The sequence below is a fragment of the Scleropages formosus genome, chromosome 17, assembly GCF_900964775.1.
Source record: "Scleropages formosus chromosome 17, fSclFor1.1, whole genome shotgun sequence".
Classification (NCBI taxonomy): domain Eukaryota; kingdom Metazoa; phylum Chordata; class Actinopteri; order Osteoglossiformes; family Osteoglossidae; genus Scleropages; species Scleropages formosus.
The window spans coordinates 4,041,556-4,062,060 of record NC_041822.1 but is presented as its reverse complement, the minus strand read 5'-3'; the positions used below and the strand labels follow the sequence as shown (position 1 = coordinate 4,062,060).

At 46.2% G+C, this 20,505-nt stretch overlaps 1 protein-coding gene across 6 annotated transcripts in view; it reads left to right on the top strand.

Annotated features, from left to right (window-relative positions):
* The window catches only part of ssbp2a (single stranded DNA binding protein 2a), a 93,346-nt gene that overhangs the window by 64,183 nt on the left and 8,658 nt on the right, over positions 1–20,505 (top strand). For 2 of the 6 annotated variants that reach the window (XM_018760112.2, XM_029259605.1), the window contains exons 5-12: positions 1,750–1,839; positions 14,927–15,010; positions 17,034–17,093; positions 17,910–17,976; positions 18,416–18,486; positions 18,728–18,795; positions 19,554–19,602; positions 20,219–20,254. In XM_018760112.2, coding sequence (XP_018615628.2) covers positions 1,750–1,839; positions 14,927–15,010; positions 17,034–17,093; positions 17,910–17,976; positions 18,416–18,486; positions 18,728–18,795; positions 19,554–19,602; positions 20,219–20,254 — 525 coding nt within the window. The remainder of the gene's footprint in view (positions 1–1,749; positions 1,840–14,926; positions 15,011–17,033; positions 17,094–17,909; positions 17,977–18,415; positions 18,487–18,727; positions 18,796–19,553; positions 19,603–20,218; positions 20,255–20,505) is intronic. The other 4 variants (XM_018760113.2, XM_029259606.1, XM_018760114.2 and 1 more) reach the window with 2 other exon arrangements.

The window sequence follows — 20,505 nt, the reverse complement described above, 5'->3', positions numbered from 1 at the left end:
GACTATCGTGGAAAAACAACTCGGGAGACAAGTTGCGTCCTTGTAACGCATGCGGTTTCACTGACCTGTGTACAGTATTTGTAACGTCTGTGATGCGGGAGCATTCTAACATCATCGATATTGTTGCCATAGTAACACTTTAACCCTTGGAAATGTTCTCTTCTCTACCCAGAACCATGTGTGAGTGTGTGAGATTGTTGCCCAGGTTTGCCCAGAAGTCGTCTCAAGTTTTCTCTGCATGTTGATTGAAATTTATTTGTTCTGAAGACACCCCACATCCAGGGATCTCCTTACAGCCGTTATACTGCAGCTCTGCAAATTTCATAACCGGGAAGGAGATGCGCTGGAGCCGCGGTAGAGCTGCTTATCAAACAGAGTGTTGGCATGATCCTATTGGTGGCAGCTTTAGACCTTATCTCCTTCTCCAGCTTTCTCCAGACTGATCTCAGGAAGAGACAAGCAGACTGTCTCAGTGGGGTTACATCAGACGGGGAGGCTGCTGACAGCACTAAGGCTAAGAGCAGGGTTAATGAGGAGAGCAGGGCCGACGGGATGGAAGGCAGCGCGAGGAGCGAGCCGGCATGAGGATGCAGCGGAAAGGACAAGTGAGAGGGTCTGCTGTCAAACCCAGCTCTAAGGATGGAGCAGATACAAGTGAAGGTGGAGGCAGGAGTATCCCTTATTCATGTATTCATGCATTCATCAGCATGTATCCATGTCTGCCAATGCCAAGGCATACTACCAGTATCATATTCAGTGAAAAGATGGGTGGCACGGTGGCACTGTGAGTAGCGCTGCTGTCTCACAGCATGTGGGCGGTGCGAGAGGATGTGGGTTTGATCCCTGCTCAGTCTGTGCGGAGTTTGCATGTTCTCTGCATGGGTTTCTTCTAGGTGCTCTGGTTTCCTCCCATAGTCCAAAGACATGCTGTTGAGGTTCACCCATAGTGTGCGAGTGATGGAGAGAGAGTGTGTTCCACTGATGTATGGATGAGTGACCCAGTGTAAGTAGTGTATCTTCCAGTGTAAATCACCATGGTGAATAAGGTGTGTGGGATGATAACACCACATAGAGTTCATTGGAAGTTGCTTTGGAGAAAAGTGTCTGCTAAATAAATAAATGTACTTGGTAGGAGATGTTGACGCTAAATAAACGTTTCAATGCCAGAGAAACACCACACACTTGTAACACAGACCGTTTAATAACGGGCACCTGGTTGATTTACACATCTGAAATCTTTCGAGTCGTCGTCTTCTCTGATATCGAGCCCAGATTAATTTGGATGATGCGAATATTCAAAGAAGGAGCTGAGTTTGTTCGACAGAAATGTTGGCGTTGACCGGCAACGTCGTACACAGTTCAGAGCCGTTCGGAAGGGTGTCTCTTTAGCGTGAAAATTAAGCAAGCAGCTTGCACTTGAGCTGAGAGTGCGTTCTCTTGCTCGAAGACCAAAGGGCGATCTGTTCCTGGTAGGTGCCTCCCACAAAGTTTGATCCGACGCCCGTCGTTAACCGAAGCGAAGGGGATTACATGACTAATTCAGTGCCGACCGAGTGTCCTTCAGCAGAGAAGCCTGGGATACATATCTGTTAATGCTTCACGTGATTTGTTTTCAAAGTGGACTTGTTGTTTCTCTCCCCCTCCCCGTCTCTCCGGAGTTTTGCATCTGCGCTCGTTTTTCCAGCTCAGAGGACTCGCGTGACGGGGAGCTACACGCTGAGCCCGTGTGTGTTTGTGTGTCCTCCCTAGAGCGCGGCCGCGGCTCCCAGCCCCGTCCTCGGGAACATTCCCCCAGGAGACGGCATGCCAGTGGGGCCCGTCCCCCCGGGATTCTTCCAGGTATGGTCGCCGCAGGCACCCGCTCGCGCCGTGTGCCCCCTCGCTCAAGGGGACAATGGGTCACCCAACACTCATATTGACCCCCATCCTTGGGCGTGCGCATGGATGTGCGCTTGGGTGGAGTCTCACAAGTGTGATCGCTCTCGTAGACATAGAGGTACACACGCACACACACACAAGCACTGTCGGATTGTTTAAGCATGTCCATAAACAGGGCTACATTTTAAAGTAAAAGGAAAATGCAACAGTCACCCACCAAGCACCCACACACACACACACACACACACACGCGCGCACCAAGCCGTACACACGGGAAGGTACGAGAAATCATGGTTTCATCTCGGTTCAGAAGAGAATGCGTTGCATGCATGGGAGGAGGAGGATGTGTTGCCTTGGTCACGTGGTACTTTCACTACTGGGATTCATCCTTTAACTGGTAATTTCCCCGCCGCACGTGGCCCTTTTGTCCTTCCTGCTGAGCTTGTGAACATGGAACAAAAACAAAAGAAATACTGACGCAGTCCTTTTCGCAGGGATTTTCGGGTGGTGCTTTTTGGACTGTTTTAAAATCAATAAATGTATGGAATACTACCATGTTGGTATTATTCCCGTTCCTATTTTTATTGTAACTGCAGTGTGTGACTGCAGTTATTTGCATCTCCTGCACCTGTGGTCACACTGAGGTTTCATTTAGTGTTGGAGGATGAGTTGTTATTATGTTATTCTGTGACTCAACCATAATGAATTTGGGGCTTTCTTTTTTTTTTTTTTTTCCATTTATTGATTTCGACTAAATTGCTCAGTTCGGTTTTCTGCTCAGAAAGCCGTGTCTCTCTTTGCTTTGTTTTTAACAACCTGCGTGTGTTTGCGTTCATTTCTGATCCGCAGAAGAAATATTAAATCAGCGTTCATGTTTCACTGAAAGGAGAAATAAAGTAAATATCAGAGGCTGAACTGAACATAAATGTTCCCAATTGATTTAAATCTCTCGCCATTATTAATAGGATTATTTCTGGTCAACAAAGATAATTCTGGTGGTTTTCTAAATAATTTTTGATTGCGTAATTTTGATTTAATAATAATTTGTATATTAATGATTTTCGATTGCATGGCTCTTCTGAACAGAATACCAGAGGTCAAACAGTAGTTTGAGCTCAAACAGCAGACATCATAGAAAGGCAGAATGAATTGTTATTAATAAGGCACAAACAAATGTGCATAAAGAAAGAGCAAGAACAAGATATTTCCGAGTCACTTCTTTCAAAGTACGTGGAGCTTTGAGAGACGGTTCTCACAATGCAACTGTAGTGCGACACTCTTAAATTGGGAAGTAACAAGCCAGGTCACATGCAAATTCCCTACGATAATAATGCCCAGCTGACTCTAATGGAAATTCAGGGTCTAGATAAAAACTCCTTATATAATGCAAAACAGTGCTTGATGGGTATTTTGTGTTGTTTCAAAGCAACGAAGACCTCTGAAATCCTCTAGATAATATACTCTAGAACAAATTTTTTTTTTCTGATGCTTTTTCAAGGTCACAAGGACACTTCATATGTTTTCAAAATTTTGTACATTTACATCACATTTACATGTATTCATTTAGCAGACGATTTTCTCCAAAGGGACGTACATCTCATAGAAAATACAATGTGTTCATTACATTAACGGAAGAGGCACTTAGATGCAGATGCGTGATCCTTAAATACAGTTAGTTGGTTTCTTTCCACTATATGAACAAATTTTCATTACACAAGTAGCTGCATAAAACTTTATCCGAGCAGCGACAATTCCAAGTCTTTTTCCTAATATATAAATATTCCTAGTAAATAAATATTTGTAACATTCCTTTAGCATGTTTAACACTCCAAATAACATTCCTAATAAATAAATATATATACATATATATATAATTTTACATTACATTACAGGAGTAGCTGCGTGAAGGTTTATCCGTTGTTTAACAGATATGATCTCAAACTTATAGTACATGAACATTTACACCTTACACTTAAGAGATCAAGGGCAAAGTGAGTCTGGAAGAGGTGAGTTTTAAGACCCTTTTTAAATTTGGACAGAGATTCAGCAGTTCTGAGTGAGAGGGGGAGGTTGTTTCACCACAACGGAGCCAGAACCGAGAACCTTTGCGCTTTTGCTTTTGGACCATTTATGCGTGGGACCACCAAGCGGGCAGATGTGGAAGAGCGTAGAAGTCTGGTTGGGGTGTAGCGGATGATCAGCTCTTGTAGATATGTACATATTCCCAGCATTTATTTCCTTCAGAACTGTACAAGGCAATAAGCAGCTCTGCAGACTGCGGTCCATTTACCACTTAAACAAAGATTTCTTGGAATAAGATTAGTTTGAAGGGGTTTCCGTTCCCCGCTGGGTGGGACTGACACACAACGGTTGATGCTCAGTTGAAGAAGCGAGTCTCTTCAGAAAGGCCAGGCAGCGCCCAATTTCGTGTTGAACCAGGAGCTGATGAAGGAGCAGTTCTCATTTTATAACTTTGTACTTTTGATTAACCCAACAGGAATGCGGTTCTATGACGAGGAAGGGAAAGGATAGGCAAATTACCACGGTAGTCAGTCAGTGCTAAAGTAAAATTCAGCGGAGTAGCGGCGCCTTTGTCTCATTTCGCCTTCCGTTGTTATGTAATCGGACTGATACCAGACACGCTTCCCAGTGAATGAAAAACTATTCTTTGCAGGACCAAAGGCATCTTATTATTTAAGACAAATCGAATGTGAAGGCTCATACAAATTTTTTGATTCCTTTTCTTTTGTTTTTGTTTAGACGCCACGCACTGGTTACGTGGCGAAGAGCTCCCCTTAGACGCACGATAAACTCCTATGAGGCTTACAGATGCAGAGGATGGCGAGAACAGCGTTGTTGTATCTGTGTGGCATGTGTTTTGGCGACGTTTATGGGAAGCGTATAAAAATGGGGAAAGAGTCTGCCTTTCGCCGCGCTGAAAAGGCCTTTATTTCGGAGCCTCTTGGGAACCGTTTCTCGTTTGTCGCAGCAGACCATTGACAGGCGACTTTTCGTGTAGGGCTGTATACTGTAGCTGTACCTGAGATATGTAACTAAGCTTTATCGAGACTTAACGTGTGGCCACCAGCACCAGGATCTGGTGTACACTTTACATGTGGCTGCAGTTAGACCTCTGCAAAACCTTGACATTTTTCTTTTACATTTATTTATCAGACACTTTTCTCCAAAGTGACTTCCAGTGAATCTATGTAGTGTTATCAGCCCACACACCTTATTCATCAAGGTGACTTACACTGCTAGATACACTACCTACACTGGGTCACTCATCCATACATCAGTGGAGCATACTCTCTCTGTCACTCATACACTATGGGGGAACCTGAACAGCTTGTCTTTGGAGTGTGGGAGGAAACCAGAGCACCCGAAGACTTACACTGCTAGATACACTACTTACACTGGGTCACTCATCCATATCAGTGGAACATACTCTCTCTGTCACTAATACACTATGGGGGAACCTGAACAGCATGTCTTTGGACTGTGGGAGGAAACCAGAGCACCCAAAGACTTACACTGCTAGATACACTACTTACACTGGGTCACTCATGCATACATCAGTGGAACACACTTTCTCTCTCACTCACTCACACACTGTGGGTGAACAGCATGTCTTTGGAGTGTGGGAGGAAACCAGAGCACCCTGAGGAAACCCACACAGACACGGGGAGAACATGCAAACTCCACATAGACTAAGCAGGGATCAAACCCACGTCCTCTCGCACCACGCAGGCGCTGTGAGACAGCAACGCTACTCATTGTGCCACCATGCTGTGTTCCTTCCTTTCTTTCTTCCTTTCTTTCCAGAGGGCACCGACGCGCTCAATATCATCGGGTTCACCGGAGGATCACGTGGGCGATCTGTCCTGCCCTTAACTTCCTGTCTGCTGCATAGAAGCAGCCAGACTTCACCGCGCTTTTATCAACTTTGTTTTAAGCGCATTTGACATCCCGGCCGAGCACGTGTGCGATGCGCAGGATCCTGCCAAGCACAGAGGGTGCTTCGGCTGTTATCCCCTTAGCGCCGGCGCTTACAGGAAACGCAAGCCTTTGTAACACAGTTTTACATCTGCTGGGGTCTTGTCAACAGCAGCATCGCATCTCCAGCCCTCCTCTCTGGTTTGAGTTTGTGTTCTCGAGTGTGTCTCTGGGCATCTTGCTGAGCCCCCCCGAGCCCACACCCTATCAGTGTATCACCCATTCCTTGTGGTTATGTTTTTCGGCAGCAACGAGAAGAGGAAGCCGCTCTGTGTAAATCGAACCACTTTCGGTCAACTTTTGGTGCGGCGTGTGCTCCTAGAGCAAGGGTGCCTGGGGTTTTCACAGTGCTTCTCTTCTATTCTGATACGGATAGCACGGTGGCACAGCCTGTAGTGCTGCTGTCTCACAGCACCTGGGTGGTTGCAAGAGGACATGGGTTTGATCCCTAATCAGTCTGTGTGGAATTTGCATGTTCTCTGCATGGGTTTCCCCTGGGTGCTCTGGTTTCCTCCCACACTCCAAAGACGTGCTGTTCAGGTTCACCCACAGTGTGTGAGTGACAGAGAGAGAGAGTGTGTGTGTGTGTTCCACTGATGGATGGATGAGTGACCCAGTGTAATTAGTGTATCTAGCAGTGTAAGTCACCCTGGTGAATAAGGTGTGTGGGCTGATAACACTACATAGAGTTCATTGGAAGTCATTTTGGAGAAAAGTGTCTGCTAAATAAATAAATGTAATGTAGACATGCTGGCCAGAGGGTAGAGTAGTGGTTGCCAATGCCTTTCATTTAAAGGGGTCTGGGTTCCAGTCCCGCTCCTGCTGTTGAACCCTTGAGTAAGGTAAAAGCGACTGTGTAATTGGGTGTATTATTCTCGGTAGCCTAATGAATTTAAATCTAGCATTTTAAGTGGTCTTGGGCAAAGGCATTAGCTAAGTAATGGTTAATAACATTGAGTCCCCATTAGGTTTTGTTTCCTGCTGTTTTTTGTGAAATTGTTCAGAAAGACCTTCATGCGAGATTCCACACCAACCGCCATCATCGTTCGAACAAGCGGAGGTAACGTAGTGACAACCAGTAGCGCTCCAAGGATGTGACGGTGGTGTGCTCTACGTTATTATGCCCAGACTAGAGTAACTCGGGAGTCTTTTCTACCAAAAAAGGGGAAGCTGATGTGTCGCTCGTAGCTCTGGGTAATTTTGACAGCCAGACCGGTCATGAAGACCTCTTCAGTCAATTGCCGCTGGATGGCCAAGGAGGGCAAGGTGACCAGCGATGATCACAGACTCATCCATAGACCTGTCTCAGTGTCCTGCCCTCTCAGTGGGACCCCTGTCCCTGGATAGGAAAGCCCTTCCGTGGAGGAGCTCCCTCATCCCCACGTTCACTTACAACACAGAGCACTTGGTCCGGGGCAGCCCGTATGGTCTGCGCTCCTTATACCTTTGGCTCCTCCGCACACATACAAAGCAGAATGTCGTTCCCTTTTTGGTGCCTGCAGGGTTCACGCGATGCTTTGTTCCGCGTGTCCTTGGATTGCCGTGCTTTGTGTGCACCGGACTCGACGGCAACCGGGTGGGCTTTGGCCCGCAGCGATGGTACGTGAAGAGCGCAGTCCCATCCCGGGTTACGTTCGCGAGTCTGAAACGGGTGCATGTGCAATAATTGGTAGGAGACATTGCTGGGAATCCACCAACGTGTAGCCCACATTTACCGGGTTTGTTAACCAGGTTTTGGTGTGCAGAGCTAACCGACCCGCCGGTCGCTCGTGCAGCCGCTAGCGAATTACCCTTTTTAAGATGCAAGGCTATGCAGTGTGGGCAGACCAGAGAGATAATCAGACTTCCAGCACAGCTTCCTCCAGGGACACACAGAGTTTTCTTGATGGCATGAAAGCACTGTATTCTGTGATACCGCGCTAATGTTCCGGGCACATTTTTCTCAAAAGGTCAAAATCCGAGTGTCTTTTTCCTGGGTCTTCACGTTGTGAATCCCTAATGAACCTGCGGAGCACCGCGCGCCTTCTAGCAATTTGATCTACTGAGGGATTAAACGTGTTTAATATGTTGTGGGGGGAAAAAAAAATCCTTCCACCCGTCTCTCCCGCGAAGGCTGCGGGGCCCGACACCACGCCCGGCGGTGTGGAAAGCGCCTCGGCACGGCGTGTCCGAGGTGTTCGCCGCACGGCCTGAACGTGGTCCAAACACGCTCGCATGTTCTAAGTTTCTGCTTTTCGTTCCATCTTCACGCCGATGTCTTTAAAGGACAAAAGAGCAATAAAAAGTGAAGGGCCTGCAAAGCCAGACACACATTGCCCCCTACTGGTGGGGAAGACGCGTTGCGCCCGAAACGGACGCGAAACTGATGAGTTGAGGCCCTTGCGAGCACTATGGCAACATGAGGTTCCTGAACATCTACTGCTCTGCTGGTGACTCTTGGTGCTCCTCCGTCGTTAACTGTTGTGAAATCCTGGTCTTTCTTAGCCTGCACACTTTGGGCCGAGTGAAATTTGGTGCACGTCGTTGAAACATAAGTAATCATAAGCTTGTAAATAAATCGTAAGCCTGTAACTGTAATAACTGTAACCTTGACATTCTAAGTCGCTTTGGAGAAAAGTGTCAGCCACAGAAATAACTGTAAATATATCAAACCAGTGCTTTTGGGGGGACAGTGCCACTTCTAGCTGTAGTATATTACATTTATTCATTTAGCACACACTTTTTTCCAAAGTGACTTCCAATGAACTCTGCGTAGTGTTACCAGCCCACACACCTTATTCACCAGGGTGACTTACACTGCTAGATACACTACTTACATGGGTCACTCATCTATACATCAGTGGAACACACACACTCTCTCTCTCTGTCACTCACATACTATGGGGGAACCTGAACAGTATGTCTTCAGACTATGGGAGGAAACCAGAGCACCCGAAGACTTACACTGCTAGATACACTACTTACACTGGGTCACTCATGCATACATCAGTGGAACACACTCTCTCTCTCACTCACTCACACACTGTGGGTGAATAGCATGTCTTTGGAGTGTGGGAGGAAACCCACACAGACGCGGGGAGAACATGCAAACTCCACATAGACTAAGCAGGGATCAAACCCACGTCCTCTCGCACCACGCAGGCGCTGTGAGACAGCAACGCTACTCATTGTGCCACCATGCTGTGTTCCTTCCTTTCTTTCTTCCTTTCTTTCCAGAGGGCACCGACGCGCTCAATATCATCGGGTTCACCGGAGGATCACGTGGGCGATCTGTCCTGCCCTTAACTTCCTGTCTGCTGCATAGAAGCAGCCAGACTTCACCGCGCTTTTGGATGGAAATTTTGCGTTTGGGACTGCTCGTATAGACAGCAGTTGTGTGTCAGAAGAAGACGGTAGAATTAGTGGCGTCACTAAGGGGGTGCAGTGTTTCGGCAGAGGGGGGTGAGGTGGCATGGTGGTGCAGCGGGTTTGTCCGGGTCCTGCTCTCTGGTGGGTGTGGGCTTCGAGCCCTGCTTGGGGTGCCTTGCGAGAGACTGGCATTCCGTCCAGGGTGTGTCCCCTCACCCTATGTTGCCGAGGTAGGCTCCGGTTCACCGTGACACCACTTGGGACAAGCAGCTACAGGCGATGTGTGTGTTTCAGCAGGAATGTATTTTACACACACACACACACATTTTCTGAACCGCTTGTCCCATACGGGGTAGCGGGGAACCGGAGCCTACCTGGCAACACAGAGCATAAGGCCGGAGGGGGAGGGGACACACCCAGGACAGGATGCCAGTCCGTCGTAAGGCACCCCAAGCGGGACTCAAACCCTAGACCCACCGGAGAGCAGGACCCGGTCCAACCCACTGCGCCACCGCACCCCCTAGGAATGTATTATTTTTATAAAAATATCCCTGTAGTTAGTTATAAGAACAGAAACATTTTTCGTAATAAATTTCGTAATAAAGCCCAGCTGACATGCATCAATATACCTACAAGGATAAAACTCCATGCTCATTTACTTTTTGAACCTTCCAATGCGCTCTGCTCAGAGCTCTCATTATTACCCCAATTACAGTGACGCTTCGAATCACGTGGTTTCGCCTCCACGCGCTACAAACACGCTCTCTTGTTTTCATCGCCGCACCTGTTTTTATAGTCGCTGATTTTGTCACATTTTCTGGTGTTTTAGCTACAATATTCTGGTCATTAGTATTTGTGAACCTATATCAATAACGTTAAAATAAACGTAATTTTGATTTAGCTCTTAAACGTTTTTACTTCGAATTCCATTGTTTTCTTATTGAATTTTCACTTTAACCCCATGAAATTATGTAAACATAAACACATTAAGGCTGTGCGTATGATATTGTAATTTAAAGGTGTTATTTTAATTTTACTAGTTGTTTATGTCACTACTGTTGCCATTAAATTCAGTGATACAGGGGAATTATGATTTACATTCGTACAAAAAACATTACTGTGGATTCTGTATGGTCTGGTACGGGAGGAGGTCCACGGGGGGTGACACCATGAATTACCACACTGGGAGGCACCCACCCTAGTGACGCCACTGGGTAGAAGACGCAACAAGTGCGTACGGGGGGCTCAGTCGGTAGCGCTCTTACATGTTTGCCGAGGGTCAACGATTCGCACACGGGGCTCTTTCTTGGAGCCTGGCAACACAGGGGATTGGGGGGGTTGTCTGAACAGGTGGGCATCCAAGTGTTGAGATGATGTCCTACAGGCTTTGCACACTTTGAATAAAAAAGGCGACTCTCGGTTTCGAAGGCCTTCGTCAGGCCCAGCGGGTCGCAGCGAGCATTCCTCAGCGACGTTCTTGGAAGCGTTTGCATGTCCGTGTTTGCGTGCGGGTGTTTGCGTCTCCACAGCACACTGTCTAATTTAATTTTTCGCACAGCCAGAAGTCGCTTTGCGGTGCTGCAACTTGCGATGGGCGTTGACGCGAAGTTGGCGCCATTCCCCTGTGCTACGGTGCCATACATACAAATGTCGAGATCCAGCCTCGCCTCTGCTTGTGTGGGTGATCTTACACCGTCACTTCCAGTCAGATGAACAGTCTTACGCTGTCAAGTACAGCAGTTTTCAGGGAGTAAGATAGGGAAGCGGGGGAAGGAAGAACATCCAGAGGGGAAGGAGAAGAAAAAGCGAAGGAGAAAGCTGTTTGGATGGAGGAGGAAAAGGGTTTTTTATGATATGCAGATGGGAAGAGCTGTGCAGGGAGACAAAATTGCACCGCGGCTCACGGTAATGAACGGTGTGTGTTCCTTAGCAGCGCCACTGAAGGCGAGCGGACGACTCGGGGTTTTCTATCAGGCCACAACATGCTCTTGAGACAGAGGTGCGGTGAGGATCCTCACTGCCTCCAGGATCCAGTTAAATGTCAGCACTTGAGAGTAAAAATATTATGTTAATCAAATATGAAGAGAAGGCAAGTAAGGCAGCCTGCTGGTTAAACAACTGTATGGACATTGTGACCCTAAGGATGCCGCTTATAATTGCATGAAGTGATCCGCTGTTGCGCCGCTCATGTATAAATCACCTCGGACTCACCGGTCGGCTCAGCAAATGAATGCAGCGCGGTCACGTCTTGTGCACGTTTAACTTACGCGCTTCCGGCTTTGCGCAAGTTACCCAAATTTGTGAAAAATATAAAAAAAATATATCTGATGATTGATTTCTGCAAGTGGATGACACTACCGGCTGAGCTAATGAGCAGCACCAGGCCTGTCCTTGTCTTTTTTTTTTTTTTCCTCACTTTTTACTTCTCATTTTTATGACTTGTTGCAATTCATTTTTCATATACGTTCTCATTTCGTTACTACATATACCGTTAATGTTCTGTATAAGCACAAGCTTATGGCACCATATCTCATGTACATGTGGTGAAGCTGTGATACACAAATATGTGTCAGTGCTCCAAAATACAATAATGTGGCCTGAATAATAATACATACATACATACAAACATACATACACACACACAACACTTGTCCCAAGATGGGTCATGGCGAACCGGAGCCTAATCCGGTAACACAGGGCACAAGGCTGGAGGGGATACACCCAGGATGGGATGCCAGTCTATCGCAAGGCACCCAAACGGGACTCGAACCCCAGAACCACCAGAGAGCAGGACTCAGCCAAACCCACTCCACCACCACTCCCTCTAATAATAAATATATAATTTAAATGATAATAAATAATTATAATATGTAATCATAATATATAGTGTTATATTGAAACATAAGAATATACTGTATAATATATGTAACGTGTAATGTATACCATATCTAAAATAATAGCAATAATAAATAGAGCCCCAGCTAACTGTTTCACCTGTATCAATGTGATCATATTGCAGTAAAGCTGCGGTTAGAGCTGTAATTTTGCTGTATGCCTCACAGTTCAATGTGAATACCGTTTTTAAAGACCTTGCTTTGCAGTAGTAATTGGCTATGAAATTAATTAAAGAGCTTCAGTGGATCTCTCACCAAGTATGAATGGTGGCAGCCCTCTGCACGTTGCACCATCAGGGTGTTCGACAAGGAATTCAACAAATTCTCCAGCACTCTTGAGCTGCCTTGCGTCTCCAGAAGTCTCATATTTTGGAGCCACTCCAGACTCTAAACTTGTGATTATGCAAATTCTTGTTTGCAGTTGGTGGGAACGACAGTTTGATTCAGGAACTGCTGTTCTGGCGCTTTTATTCCAAGGTGTTTAAATAACTGTTTCCTTTTTTGGTCACTGTAAAGTCTTCCAATTTTGTTTTTTTTTTTAACTTTTTTCCACATGTAAAAATTACTTAATTTTTTTTTTTTTACTTAAACTTTATTTTATTTTAATTATTTAAACAACAGAAAACACAATAATGCAGAATTCAGGAAACTACTAGAGCTATAGCTTAGATATCATTTACATGTGAGAAATTGTCAGTTATTGGGGGACGGCAAAAGAAAAACAGACATGGAGTTATACACAAATATTGGGGAGGACAACTAGGCGTGCTTGAATGCTGGGGGAAATGTCCCCCGGTTACCCATCACCTTTACCCCTCATTACCACTATGATCCTTCATAGGATTTTGGGTTCTAAGCTACTTACTAATTTTACATTTTTAAATTTTCCTATTAATTTTAGATCTTGCCTTTCTGCAGTGCGCAAAAATCTTTTTGTCCTGCAAAAGTACTCCAATAGCAATCACTTTTTACTGCATTTTTGCCCCGAACACCTCCTAGCGCCTGCTGAGCATTGTGATTTTGGAGTTGGGGAGTGAATTAGCTGTCATGTGGACATAGTTCAGCACACGTGCCTTCGGGTGGCCTAATGTCAGTGATTGGCGTCTCCCTCGGGTGCGGTCAGAAATCCCCGACTCGTCTACAAATGGACGGACGTCTTAATCACCTGGGTATTGGCATCATAACAACCTGCTCTGTGGTAAGTCAGAGCACAGGTACAGGTGTGATGCTGAGACGGTTAAGGTCTTTCGGTGGAGAGTCGTTGCGCGGTTCTTTAGCTTGCTCCTCTGTACCACGTGAAGTCATACTGGACATCGGGGGCGGAGGCGGGGGGTTTGAAGGAAGCAGGACAGTCGCCGCTCTCATCTGCACGCATGCAGAAAGCTGCCTGTTCGCCACACTGGAGGAGCACGTGCCAGCAGATCCCAGCAGCAAGGCTGTGGGGTCGGTTCACAAAACCTTTGACTCCGACTCCGGTAACCCAGTAATTGCTTCCGACTCCACGGCACTGCCCAAAATTTGCACATTCTTTTGGGGGTCGACTAATCCAGCAAATATAGGTCGACACCTATATCGCACCTCTCATTTTTGGGGGTCGACTTACATGGCAGCATATACGGTAAATTTAGTCGGAGTCGGTATATTTTTACCGACTCCAACTCCAGTAACCCAATAATTGCTTCCGACTCCGACTCTGCAACACTGCCCAGCAGACCACTTTTATTCGTTTTTCAGAGGAGATCTGCCTCTATGTTTTGCACAGACAGACAGAGCACATGGTGGGGGGGACCGGACACCGGACCGTGGGCCATTGCCCCCGAGCGCCGGTTAGCGGACTGCCCCGCATTCCGGATCCCTGGCCAGAGGCGACGGGGCACTACGGCACAGGGAGGCCACTGCTGTAGCTGATGTCATAGCTCCGTGAATCCGGTTAAAACAGGGTAAAACTGCAGCCCAAGCCCGAATGCGGCCTGCTTTCTCCGAGCACAGCGGAGAATGAGGTTGTGAAGGGCGTGTCCAGCTGCGATTGATACATCTGTCCAGTCTGAGGTTAAAAGGGCAACTGGCTTCAAGGATAACACACACACACACACACACACACACACACACACCAACACACAGCAGGCGAGCGGCAACGCACCCCATGCACACTTTATTCCCTTGTGCCCTCCTCCTTTTCTCCTTTTTTTTCTTTGCACTCCAGCCACAGGGCTCTGCACCATGTACTGTAATTTTACCCCACTGCTCTGAAAAAGGAAGGCTTTGTTCATTAATCCAGCGTACGGCACGCAGCAGAGAGAGATTCCTTAGCGTGTCTTCAAAGTCCAGCGCCCATACAGGTTCTGACCGATTTCTTGCTGTCAAATATCCTTTACGACAGTCCGTCACCTACAAATGTGCGTGAACATCCGAGGGAAAGCGCCGACATTCTTGGCCCTTCCAGATATTCTTTATGCCAAGAAAGGTCCCTTTGCCCCGTTTTTCACGCATGCCACCTTCAGCGTTTGCGAACGGGATCGCGTTGAGGAATTCATTCATTCTCGTCCGTCGCTCCCTTCTGAGTCGTTTATGTGAGACTCTCAAAATGTCATCATCGCTACCAGTTTCCTTCCCGGTACAACTTTCAAAGGCGGTGTTTAGATTCCCTTAAATGGCACAAGGAGCCATTTAACAGTTCCGTGGTTCGATGGCGTTCTCCTGCCGTCTGTCTCTTTTCTGCCCCGGTCCCCCCTGCCGACCCCCCCCCCCCCAGCCAGCCATACATAAATACTTGTAATATATCAATGATCAATGTGCTTTTGTCTTTGTAGGGACCTCCAGGTTCACAGCCATCACCCCACGCACAGCCTCTACCTCACAACTCAAGCCACCCCATGATGGGTCCCCACACACAGGTAATACTGACCACTGATAGCGGAGGCGCTGTAGCCCGGCACATGCTGCACACAGGTAATATTGACCATGTTTAGCACGGTGTCTCCCTCACTGTGACCCAACCGCACATCCCCGGCCACCCGGTTCTCATGCAACATATCAAAGCAGCGCTCATGCACTCGTGAATTTCCCAGCCAGGGTACCCTGTGCGGGTTTCTGCCCAGCGTTGTTCGGCCCGAGAGTCCCGGACGTTCGAAGGGACGTAGAGTTCACAGAAGCCCTACACGTTCTCGCGATCAGAGCACGCCCTTCCATTGCGTGCACCCTTATTGCGTTGCCGCTTGCCTCTGCGGGTGAATTATTGCCCGTGTGCACGGACTGTCTCGTGCAACTCTGCGTGCGGAAACAAGGTCTCCGTAGGGACGCGGAGACGTTTTCCGCGGTAACTTCGTTCGGTGTTCGGTGACCTTCCGGACTCGCTTCGCCCACGATCTCTCAAGTTCATGTAATGTGTAAACGTTTATGCTCTATAACGTTGAGATCATACATGTTGAACAACTGATAAACCTTCACGTAGCTACTCCTGTAAAGTAACGTAAATGTTTATATAAAAAAATAAAACTTATTAGAAACGTGATAAGGAATCATCAATACGTTGATAAACTTTTATGCAGCTACTTGTCTAATGTAATGGCAATGCTTATTTATATATATATATATATATACACACATATAACTAGGAATGTGATTAGGAATTTTCGATATTCGAATTAAGTTTTATGCAGCTACTCGTGTGATGAACGTTGGTTCATATGATGAAAAGAAACTAATTAATTGTACTCAAAAATCACACGTATGCATTTAAGTGTCTTTTCCTGCTAATGTCTTTAACATATTGTATTTTCTATGAGATGTGCGTTGCTTTGGAGAAAAGCGTCTGCTAAATGAATACATGTAAATGTAAAATATGCTGGTCCAAAGATCATCAGTGTCGTTTCACTTTGACCTCTGACCTTCAGATTTCCGTGTGTGCTGAGCTCGCAGTGGGTTAGGGTCTTTTCATGGATATGGACATCACATGCAACATGAGAAGAAGGGAGAAGGTTTCTGCTCTGTGTTCTATGGACGCCTCTGCTAGTTCATTGCTGTGAGATGAGGAGGAGGAGCCTGTCCATTTGCTGAATTGCTTCTTTGATACTTTTAAGATTTAAGCTGTTCAGTTTTCATCCGTGGTCTCATTGTCTGCTGTTTGTCATCGTCTTGCCTAAGACTCGTCTAGCTGCCAGGTGACTTCCACAACTATTATTTTTATTATTTTTAGCTTTTCTTTAACCGCTGCCTTTGTCCGAGTTGATTTATAATGTCAGTTTTGTAGACTAAGCGGCGCAAATGATTTGTATTTTTACTGTAAGTGCTTTACTCAAGGGCGCTTGAGCAGGATGCTGCCCACTGACTCGCTGCTCAATGTGATTTTCAGGCACTGGATGTTCTCTCTGGGGTTTGTTGGTGGGCTAAAGTGGGTAATGTCATATCATCAAGAGTCACCTTCTGAGATTTCACATAGTCACTTGTGGCTGATAATCTATTACATGTATTTTCCTGGTGGGATGGTTTTGTTTTTTTTTTCTTTCTGTATTTGATGTTCTTCAGCACTAAATACCTTTATGAGATGAGGGGAGAAGTTGTTTCTTTTCACCTCCTCTATCTGCTCATGAGTTACCGTGCAGAAAGCGGAGCGTAAAATAAATCAAAGCACCGATCAATAAACTCATTAATGTTTGGATCCACGTGCAGATACACACCAGAGACCCGTTCTCCTGTCACAGCGTTCTTATGTCTGATTTAGCAGTGCCATCTGTCAGCGGTGCTCTGATCTACTCATCTGGTGATGATGGCAATCATGGTCATTAAATGAGCTTTTACTGTAATAGCAAACCTTTGGATCGTCCTTGTTGGGGGGAGCCCTGTCTGATTTCAGCTTGGGCCTTTCTCCATTTATTTGCTGTCAAATGCAAACCATTCTGTGCTCGTCTGTCTCCGTAGCCGTTCATGTCACCCAGATACCCCGGTGGCCCAAGACCCCCTCTCAGAATACCCAATCAGGTAAGGGTTTTTGACGTGTATCCAGGTGCATAGCAGAAAAATAAATGGGGGGAAAAATTATTCCCTGGCGTTATGTGTCTTTACTGAGTATGATTTTTATTATAGATGCTCCTCTACTTACGATGGTTCGACTTACAATTTTTTCGAATTTACGATGGTTCGATAGCGATACGAATTCGGTAGAATCCGTACTTCGAATTTTGAAGTTCGATATGTTCCCACTTCTGCAATATGCAGTACGATACTCTCTCACGATACTGAGCGATGGCAGAAAGCCGCAGCATCCACTCAACCACATTCACAGTCTCTGTAGCAATCACACCAACGAGTGTAAACAACCGATACTGAGTTTTTTTTATTTTGTGTTTTCGCATCCCATCATGTCTACTAAACGCCCATGTGTGTCTCCTGCTTAAATTTGCCCAGCTGTAGGCTATGGTAAGTGTTCTGAGCACATTTAAGGTAGACTAGGCTATGATGTTCAGTAGGTGCAGTGCTGTATTCTTTTTCCACTTACAATTTTTCCACTTATGATTTTTCCACTTACGATGGTTTACCGGAACGAAACCCCATCATTAGTTGAGGAGCGTCTGTAATTGTTGTTTAGCCACTTCCTTTCTCCTAGATGACAAGCAAGCTTTGTGTACAAAGTTACCTACAGTTACTGTATGTACATATTTATAATGCAGGATATTTTCGTTATTACAATACCAACTAAATATTCACCACGAGCTCTGCTGTAAACAGCATACATAGGCAATGTATAATTCTGTACAGTGTATACATAGACACAGCTGCAGCCTCTCCCATGTATAGGCCCTGGGGGGCGTCCCTGGAAACCAGCCCTTACTCCCCACTGGAATGGATCCCACAAGGCAGCAAGGTTTGTGTCACGCAAGGTAACAAGGGGCACAGTCATTCAGCAGTTAAGGACGCCTGTCGCCAAAGGGTTGCGGCTCGAGATCCCTGGAAAGGCGATGCCATTGAGTGCATGACAGACGTATTTATGGTGAATGTAGACAACGGTATCGATATTTCACCAATGAAATTACAATCTCTGCAAGAACCTTTAGTGCTACTGTCTGCTAAGTGGATGGAATATATATACAAGTTTTTCTTCTGCTTACTCCCTGTTATTCCCCCACAGGAGGTGACTTTTCTTATTCCTGATACATTTCTGCTGCCTTTCCCTGATTTCTTTTACCGGTAGTGTGTTTGTTCAGAAGAAAAACAAATATTTATCTATGCATGCCGACTAGAAAACGTGGCGCACAGAGAAAACTGTTGAAATGGATTACTGACTTACCTGTACTGTTTCTCAGGGCATCCAAACATGGGTGGGGCAATACAGCGGATGACCCCCCCGAGGGGGATGGTCCCACTTGGCCCTCAGGTGCGTGACTGGCTGGGTGGGACCTCACATCAATCAGTCAATCAATCGATCAATCAAAGGTTTATTTATCAAATGCACAACAATATAGTGTACAGCAGTGGTTGCTGGCAATGAAATGTCTTTTTTCTGGACAAAGTTGGACACAGTTAGTTAGACAAAGCTGGACAGTTTCTTGGACATACTGGACAATGTTTTTAATTTCCTCAACGCTCTGTCTGATACCCAGCTGTTGTTGTTGCAGAGTTATGGGGGAGCGATGAGGCCCCCTCTCAACGCTCTGGGCGGCCCGGGGATGCCTGGGATGAACATGTAAGTAACAGCCGATGTGGTTCCTTTACGTGTAATATGTGCACACGCTCCTTTAAGTTAAGGTGGAGGTTCTCTTTAACCTAGCCGGATTTCTTTCGCAGCTGCATTTCAATTTTTAATGCAGCTCTACGAGGATCAATTTCATACCCGATCAGTACATTTGTAAACTGACAGTGTCAGTATCGCTACATTTACGTTGAGCCAGTTAGCAGTCGCTTTTTTTTCTCCGAAGTGAAGTAAAACGTGAACCCTGACCACATACCGTGGTATCAAAAGTGGCACTTTGCATTGAGGAGAAGCTGGTTAGGAGCGTGCATCTATGAACGGTCAGTTTTGAGCTCTTTGGAGAACAGATCTGAGTCCGGCAGGTTGGTGAGTAAATTCCGAAGCGCTTGCTCTGTGTGCGTGTGTAGTTTTGTCCAAAACTGTCAGGCTTAATTCCATGGATGACTAGCGCTTATTAGACCATCCATTTATTTGACAAAGCACTAAGAGATGTGCTAGTTCTCAGCAAGTTTGTGTTGTCAGTAACTGGAATTCTCCAGGGAAAGGAATAATTTTTTTTCCCTCCATTTTTTTTTTCCCCAGCTTGACTGACAAAATGGGTTGTAGACAGCTGAATTTGCCTTTGGGGGGCAGTTTGTTTTCATCTGGCTGTCCTCTGTCCGCTGTCTGGAATACAGCCAACGGTGCAAAACAAAGCAAAAGCAGAGCATGTTGACAGCTTTGCAGATAATCCGCTTGTCTGCTTTTTACAGGGGTCCAGGAGGCGGCCGGCCCTGGCCAAATCCCCCTAACACTAACTCGGTAAGGAGTGCCCGGGCGTAATCGAGCACCACCTTGCATGATGCTCTTCACAAGCTGAAGATATATGTGGTTTCCAGAAACAACCGTAGCACGCTGTCGGCGCGTTTTAGTGTGAAGCTGTCTAGAGGTCAATAAACGGGATTTTTACAATGAGCGCTGTTTTTTGTTCGCCATATTTCTCAGCGCTTTTCAAATGTTTGTTTTCTTGATTATTCATTGAACTTTGTTCATATGATCTTGTTTTTTGAGTATATTGGGTTATGTGTTGCTATTGTAGTTCTTTTATTTGCAAATGGTAAATTGTGTATTTGTATAGTCTTTCTATTTTTAACTGGAGTTAATAAAGGGGGGACAATCTCGTACGGAAGTGTACCGAAGTCAGGTGGAACACTCAGCGAGTTCAAGAATTACAATCTTCCTGGGAGAGATTGATCTTTAGCCATAGAATTTGTCTCTTTCAAAAGAACTTCAACAGTCATCGTTCCATAAATTATGCTGAAATGAGGCGCCAGAATAAACGTTGTCTTAATGTTGATGTTCGTAGACTCTTTACGATTGCACTCTTTCTTCATGTGGGAAGAGTGTGTTTGAGCCTGTCGCTTCCCTCTCTTTCCAGATCCCTTACTCCTCAGCGTCTCCGGGGAGCTATGTGGTAGGTGGCACCTCCAGTGACGGTGTCGTTCTGCCGCCGAGCGGACGACTGCACGCACCGGTCGGGGGACGGCGGCTCCCTTTGTCTCCGCAGCCACGTGCGGCACATGTGTGGGGCTGCTGTTCATTAGAGAAAAGCAATCAGTCTGCGGTAAAATGGCTCGGGGGCTGAGCCCAGCTGATAACCTCATAAATTTCCATCCGGAAACTCGGAGAAAACGCGGGGATGGAGGAAAAGAGGAGTAAACAGAA